General features: G+C 41.8%; 1 protein-coding gene across 2 annotated transcripts in view; it reads left to right on the top strand.

Moving 5' to 3' along the window:
* Positions 1–8,374, top strand: part of LGR5 (leucine rich repeat containing G protein-coupled receptor 5) — a 120,532-nt gene that overhangs the window by 75,190 nt on the left and 36,968 nt on the right. For both annotated transcript variants that reach the window (XM_019651759.1, XM_019651758.1), the window contains exon 4: positions 668–739. In XM_019651759.1, coding sequence (XP_019507304.1) covers positions 668–739 — 72 coding nt within the window. The remainder of the gene's footprint in view (positions 1–667; positions 740–8,374) is intronic.

Raw genomic sequence — 8,374 nt, 5'->3', positions numbered from 1 at the left:
GCAATGATGGTGCCAACTTGGGCCAGTGAAGCAAACGTCCTCCACAACTAGACTGAAGAACTAAACGACAGCAACTTGTCTGTTCCCCTTCCCCCAATTCCCCAATAAAAATCTTAAAAAAAAAAATAAAGTCTTATCTGTGACCTGTGAGTCCTCCATGAGATGGCCTCAGTTTCTCTCTCCTAGCCTCTTGCTCTCACTCATTCCTCCTCAGTCACAATTGATCCTTTGCTTCTCCTTCAACAAGTCAAGCAAGCTCCAGCCTCAGGCCTTTGCACTTGCTTTTCCCACTTCCTCAGTAACTCTTCCCAGATGTTCTCTTGACTTTGCTCCCTGATGCCATTCTGGTCTCTACTTAAATATCAGCTCCTAAGAGACACCTTCCATGACTACCTTTAAAATAAAAATCTCACTCCTTATTACCATTTATCCCAAATCTATGTTTTGTTTTTTATTCACAGCACCTATCACTTGTCACATGTTATATATTCATTCATTCTGATGATCTGTCCTTCCCCACAGGAATTTAAGCTCCCCAATGGCCAAGGTTTTGTCTGACGCTCCGTTGTTTCCCTGACACCTAGAACAGTGCCTTGGCACTGCTGTGGCCAGTTATTGTTAATTATTGTTAACTTTATTGTTTTTCTTCATTTGTTTTAATATGCAGTATGCTACAGAATAATCACCTAAGGCAGGTACCCACGGAAGCTCTACAGAATCTGCGAAGCCTCCAATCCCTGTAAGTATTGCTGAAGTTGCAAAATGTTCTCAGGATCAATTTGGGAAGGAGTACTGAAATATCCAAATAATGCTTTTAGTAAATTGCTTGATTGGGGGCCCTACCTGAATAAGTTGTGAAAGAGAGTGTTCCATTAGACATCCCCATTCATTCTTTGCATCCTTCTGCAACAATATGGGTGGGACGGACCAGTGTTGGAGTTTGGGGTTTCAGGGCAGAGTCTTAATCATAACACCTTGAGTCAAAAGCCTCATATATGCTGGTATTTGAAGACAAAACATGTACTTCCAGGATCTTGTCCTACATTCTTTTATAATATTTTAGCTCCTGAATTCAAATCAGGAATAATTTTTTTCCCTTTTATCTAGAAAAATGGGTGTCACAATCTAGACATCTTGGCATCTTCAACTTATTCTGTTTTTAGATTGTCTGAGCTGCCTTGTAAGGAAATTTGCTGTGTGAAATAAAGACTTAATTTTTTTTAAGTTCTGTATGTACATCAGGGGTCCTCAAATCAATAACATAAGATCTAATAGTATATCTTAAAGCCTTGCTGTGCAGGTCTACAAACCAAGCGCTTCCCCGTCACCACACACAGATATACAAACAATCCCACAGACACACACATACACATACCTCAGACCCATACACCACACACGGGAACACACACACAGGCACATACAGATACACAAACATACACAGCAATAGTGGTGGTATTCCCTACTCTGAATCCCCAACTTTTCCGTTGGGAATTTCCACCCTCCACTGATTTAAAACCTCTGAATAAATAAAAATGAGGTAATTAGATGTTTTGGAGCTTGAGTTGTGAGCAAATGTTTATAGTGATTATTTGGCAAGCCTGTGTCATGAGGACTTGGTCAGTAAATCATCTCATCAGAATGTGTGTTTACAATATATTGCACAATTTCTAATATACATGTGTGTAATGCCTGCTCTCATCTTATGCACACTGGAGGTCCTCATCTGTCAAACAAAATACTGACTTCTGGTCTAGAATGATGAAGGAGATAAATCCATAAAAATGCAAATAAATATTGCAGACTTGAGTTGAAAATCACTATAAAAAACCCACCAGTAAATAATTACATGTAGTTTGCTAATAGCCTTTTTTACTAAGGTGACACAAGAGATGAAGGAACGTGAGATTTGGAGATGATACTTTCTTCCTTTGATCTTTTTTTGCTTTTTAATGAAAACAAATCTGTGCTTGAAACCATTTTAAGCTTTTCACTCTAGTCACACAAAGTGACTTCCTAGGTTTTCACCAGCCTATAGATAAACCAGCCCACAAGGGTCCCTTTGTGGCATGGGATATGTCTGTTGCCTTTTTAGGAGCTCCTTAATGACATCATAGTATCACTCCTCCTTTGTTGCACAGGCCTTTTCCTAAAGGAAAGAAGCAGCCGAGAAGCCAAACACTCTCCAGTGGGGTTGTCTGTGTCAGGGCGCGGGATCTCGGGGCTGAATTGAAAACGAGACAATGGCCATGGCCAATAAGAACTTTAAACAGCTGTGAGGCAGGCAGAAGATAGAAGGATAAGAGTTTGTAACCAAAAGCCACTATCAGCTGAAAGAAGATCACAAACAGAACACACACAGAAGCGAACTCTTTGAGCAAAAGAAAACCATGCATCTTTTGTTCACTGGAACTGGGTGGTGCCTGTCTGATAAAGGTGTTCAGATTTAGTTTCTTACCGTGTAGATATTTACTATTCACCAGGTGTCTCTTGCATTGGGTTTCTGGTTCACAAAAACAATTACGTTTGAAACTTTATAAGTATGTGTTCCTTGTGAAAAAGCCAAGGGTTAACTTTCTAGTATGACGCTTATCACATCCAAACTGAGGCATCTAGATAGACGCTCGTCCCGAGTGCATGCTGGATTGTATCGGCTGGTTATGTAATGTTGTTAGGGGTCTCTGCCCAGCACAAAACAATAGTTTTGAGTCTCGTGGTCACTACAAACATGCATTCCTTATCCATTCTCCCTTCATTTTCCATGCCATACTTAAGCCTTTGTGTTACTTCTGTATCAATACGAGTAATGAAGAGGGTGAGACCTGTGTTATCCATGCCGCCCACACCTGGGAGGCTCCATTCAGCTATCCAGTTCTTGGACTCAAGCAGCCCTTACGCCATCACGTAGCCCTTTTTCTAACAGTTCCTCTTTTCTCTCTCTCTTGAATTCACTCTATTTTTCTCCACATTATTATTTTCCTTGTATTGTACATATACTCTCTAAGATGCATTCCGTCATCCGCGAGTCAGTGAGTGCATTACACCTGTATATTTGCCTGGCCCTGTAACTTCTAGAGGGGAGCTTCTCAGCTCTGGCTGCAAAGAAGAATCATCTGGAGAGTCCCAAAGCTTACGCTGAACCCCAGACCAATTAAAGCCAGAATGTCTGAGGGTGGGACCCAAGCATCAGTGCTCACTAACTGGTTTAATTACATAGTTAAGGGCTTCTTCAATGAAGATTGGGAAAACTAGTGTCCTATAGCGTTCTTTCAGACAATCTGCAGATATTCTCCTGAACTCTTTTCAAACACGAAATAATAACAAAATCCATACTTTGCATTCCAGTATGTACTAATAATGTACTTAGAATGTGAAATAAAAGTCAGTTTGCTTTGTTTGTGTTTAATTGAAACAGCTCACATCTGCCTATGAACTCTACTGACGACCTGAGGCAGATAACGTTAGGAGGCCACATGCTGTATTACGCTGCTACTCAAACATGGTCCACAGACCAGCAGCATCAGCATTTCCCGAGCTATGCAGAACCTTGGGCCTCATCTCTGTCTTACTTAATCCGAAGCTTCGCTTTAACAAAATCCTCGAGGGATTTTTGTATGAACAGACCATTTGAAAAATCAAAATTTTTAGTGTTCTGTGACACAAACAAAGTGGCCTACAAACCAAAAAGGGTTGAGAACTACTGAAACAGATCATTGGTACACTTTGCTCCATGCATATAGACTTGGCTACACTGAGTAAAGTTTAAGAAACCTGATATATTGAAAGTGGTAACACTGCTTGTGTGGAAGAAACAAATCGTACTCATGTTTCAAAGAATGTAATTTTCCATGTAACATAAACAAAATATATATTTTGCTTTGTTCATAATGAAAACACATAGGTATGTTTGCATTCCCTTAGCTTTCTCCTGATGCTTACAAATTGCCCCCACTAAAAACTAAGAGGATAAACCCACGTGCCAGAGCCCAGTAGCCCAGAGTAGGCCCCTGAACAATACGCACATTTGGCTTCTGACAGGCTGTGACTGCCCAGACACCAACTGGATTTTTGGTAATGTAATCACATATAACTTAATTTCTGTGTTTTGGAAGGGAATAGGAAATGTAATCAGAATCCACAATGAGTTGTATTTCACCAAAAAACTATTGGCATTATAGTCATTTCAGGACCAGGGTCAGATGACAGTGATTTGATGGAAACTCAAAACTTAACCTTCCTATACCCTGTACCTTTGTATTAATAGTTAAGAAATTGATCTGTGGGCTGGCTGAGTGGCGCGTTGGTTAAGAATTGGCTTGGGATGCCAGCTCTGAGCAACAGGGCCCGGTTCGGATCCCACTAAAAAAAAAAAAAAAATTGATCTACGAGAAAATTTTTTGCTTCATTTGTTGATAGTCATTAATGACATTCAAGCATCTCACTGTCATTGGTAAAGTTCAAGATGAGCAAAGAGAATGACACATTCATGCTTGTTCAGTTAACCAGAGTATTATTTAATGCATGTTGGTTTTTATTGCAAGTCTACACTACCGAAGCTAATTGTGGAATATGCACAATCACAAAAATAATAAGTTGGTATATCAAAAATGAAAGGAGAATTAGATGTATCTTTAGTGTTGTCTCTATTCTCCCATTAGCTAATATTCATCTTCAGAACACAAGACTGTATTTTAAGAATGTGTAGTTCCTGCCTGGAACATACTCTGCCCATATATCTTATTGTGATATCAGCTTCAGGGCAACAGACCCTACTGCTGGACCCTGTGAAAAGTCATAACTTTACCCAGACTCTTCAGAGTAGGGTTTTGCTCATAGTAGTTCAAAAAGAGAGTAACTAAGAGACATAGGTGAGGCGGAAGAGGTGGGGCTCACAGGACAAGCCTAGAACCAGGAGCAGTTTTCCTCTGTTAATATCCAGGAGCCTATTGGGTTTCAGACCCAGCATAAAGAGTGGGACGGAAGTAACAGAAGACAAAGAGGTGTGAGCAGACAAAAAGACGGCAAGGTAAGGTAGCCAAGAGAATAAGATTAAAGGATCAAAGGAGTTTTAAAAAAAATGGTTTTAGTATTAGTGACATTATTCCTTCCAGAAAGAGAAATTACAAGCCTACATAAGAAAAAGACACCATAGTTTTGGTTTGTTTTGTTTTATCACAAAAGTATGAGAATATTACGTATGTTTTGGGATGGAGGTAGACTTAGAAGTTTTAAGAGGCCAAGGGTTTTGTCTATTACACTAAGAGGTCATTTCATGGAACCATGTGCAAACCAGCACATGGAGGAGAAGTTTTGCCTTGCCCCTCACCCCACCCTCCGTCATTTAAACATTAGAAGAAAATTATTTTCAGATGCAAAGCCCTTTCTATGGTGTTTACAAGAAGCAAGTGTTCAAATGTGAGCATTGTCCTCGGAATCATATATGAAAAAAATGTGAATATTTTATGCAAGACCTCATGCCTGAAAGATCCTTGCATCAAGTTATCTGCCAGCGCTATGATAAACCACGTATGTGACAGTCATATCAGATACACAGATATCTAAAGGAGAAGAGAGATGTTGTGGAGTGAGAAGTAAAATATACATTTTTAGCCTTGTGATATGAAATGACAGTAACTTTGGAAGTTGGTTAAACTCTTTGGAGAAGCTAATGGGATGACAGCTATGGGAAGTCGCATTGTGAAAGAGACAAAGTGCCCCTTTGCAGGATAGATGGGGTCTATTACGAATTATGAAAAGGTGCATCAAGAAGCAGTAGCGTATGGGAACATTGCAAGAACAAAATCAGAATGTGGAACCAATCAAACACCCATGCTTATAAAAGCATCAGACACCGGTGTTTATTGAGCAGTTCACCTGCATCATCCCACTTGATTCTTGCAGAAACCTCAGGCGGTAGGAGCTGAGATAGTCCCTCTTGTTCAGTAATGAGGACAGACAAAGCTCAGACAGGTTAAATGACCTTCTCATGGTCATATGGCTTGTAATGGAATCATGTTGTGTGAGTCTGGGATAAAAACTGGTCTTTCTGGCTCCAAAGTCTGCCTGTTTTTCCACCACACTGTCTTGCCTCCCTCAGAGCACCCGTGCAGAGAATGGGCACTCAACAGAATGCACTAATGCCACAGAAAGGTTTGACCAAAATCCGTGTTCCTCTAGACATATGCTTGTGAAGCCTGACAAAAAGAAAGAAAAGCTGTAATGCTGCAGGACAGAAACAAATGCATTGGATAAGAAAAGAAAACAATAGGACTGGCTGAGTGGCGCATTGGTTAAGAACTGGCTTAGAACGCCAGAGGGCCCCGGTTTGGATCCCACATATGAGGGTCAGTGACACACCCTCTGCAGCTAAGTTGCTGAACAACAGCTCAACCTGGAGCTGGGCTGCCGTGAGTCACCAGCGATGGTGTAGGCTGCAGCCCCTGCTGCAGTGGTTGCCATGGGCTACCGTGTGTAGCCACAGCCAGCATGAGTGGCCAGCACCCGCTGTGAGTGGCTGTCCAGAAGCCGGCGACTGCTCTGCCTCACCCAGGAAGAGCACAATGATGGTGCCAACTTGGGCCAGTGAAGCAACGTCCTCCACAACTAGACTGAAGAACAAAAAGGACAGCAACTTGTCTGTTACCCTTCCCCCAATTCCCCAATAAAAATATTTTAAAAAAAAGAAAAAAGAAAAGACAACAATATCCCTTAAAGTGTGGGCCAGTTGTCCTTTTCTGGTGTTTCCCTATACATTCAACTGTCTGATCCTTCATTATCTGTGAGGTAGAACTTGTCTCCACTTTCCTGATAAAAAGGGCATCTTGTCCCTATTGTAAAGCCAAGAGCACGAGCATGCCAGATGGAGGGAACTTCTTGTGAGAAATCTTGTAGTGGGGTTTGGGGCTGAGAGGGGTGGGGAAGCCGGCACATCAAAGAACAGAAGGAGGGTCAGTGTGGCTGAAGCAGAAAGAGTGAGGTGGAAAGAAGTGAAAAAAGAGCCTAGTGAGGCAGGTGGGGTCCGGACCCCTTGGAAGCCATTTGGAACATGTCAAGGCTTTTAGTCTTTATTGTAAAAGCAATGGGAATCCACTCGGGGATTTTAGGCAGGAACGGGCATGATCAGACCTGGGTTACTGAAATTACGAGGAGAGAAGGGAGAACTTGGTCAGGATGGGGACAGTGGGAATGTAGAAAGGCAGATAGATTTGAGATATATTTAGATGAAATTACCAGTATTTGGTACTGAATTAACTATGAAGAAGGAAGGAAGAAGAGGTGTGGAGGATGATTCCTAAGTGTCTGGTTTGTATAACCATGTGCTTAATGAAGCCCATCGCTGAGATAAGGAACACTGGTAGCGGACTACATTTGGGGAGGGTCGGGGTGGGAGGTAATAAGTTTGGTCTTGAACATATGTGTTTAAGGAGGAACGACTAAGTAGAGATGAACAACTTGAAATCCAGATCTGGATCTCTAAGAAACGTGAAATTTAGGTTAGAACCTCGTACTGTGCATTTCCCTTCACCTACCACTTCATTGTAATAATTTGGTTATCTGACTACCTAGCAGAAAACAGGCTCCATAAAGGTTGGGATCATGTCTTCCTGGTTTACTGCTGGATCTCCAGCTCCAGGTACAGTAACTAGGCAAAGAAAGCACTCACGGAATACTTGTTGAACTGAAGCCTGAAATGCTACGTGGTGTTCTAAACTGCTGCTCAGGATCAGCTAGTCTCCCCCAGTTTGACTGAAGCCTGTACTCACAGGCTCCAGACTCTCGTCTCTGTATCCTGGCTTTTCCTACCTGCCCTTCCTGAGCTAACAGTTGGAACCCTAGTGGTTCCTTCAGGGAGTTTGGAGTTAATCTACCTACAAGAATTAGCTTTCCCATTGTCTTAGCTGAGGACTTTCCACTTTAAGAACAGGATTCTGGGAAGAACCATAATATTAAGTCTTAGAGGGTTGGATCAACAGGAGGTAGGGGATGCTCATGAATACGAGGCCCAGAAGTTCTGTGGGAAGGACTTGACTGGGACAGAGAAATAAGAGGCAAGTTTGGCTAGATAAGGCAGATGAAGAGCTCTGAATATCAGAATGGAAGTTTGGGTTTGAAAGGAATGGTAATGTGCAAGAACTGTGGATTCCTAGCAGGGCAATGACCTAGAGCACAATTTTAGGGAGATTAATCTGGCAGCAGCCTACAGGATTAATTGAAGAGATAAGAGATCAAAGAGAGAAGGACCGCCTCAGAGGCTGTTGTAGTAATGCAGGTGTGAAGAGATAAGAGACTGAATGAGACAGTGGAAATGGAGAGTCTCAGGAGATGAAGATAAGTGGAGAGAACTTGGTGAATCATTGGCTGGATGGCAATGGAAGAT

This window comes from Hipposideros armiger, unplaced genomic scaffold (assembly GCF_001890085.2).
Source record: "Hipposideros armiger isolate ML-2016 unplaced genomic scaffold, ASM189008v1 scaffold_166, whole genome shotgun sequence".
Lineage (NCBI taxonomy): Eukaryota > Metazoa > Chordata > Mammalia > Chiroptera > Hipposideridae > Hipposideros > Hipposideros armiger.
This window is presented reverse-complemented; position numbering and strand designations above follow the sequence as displayed.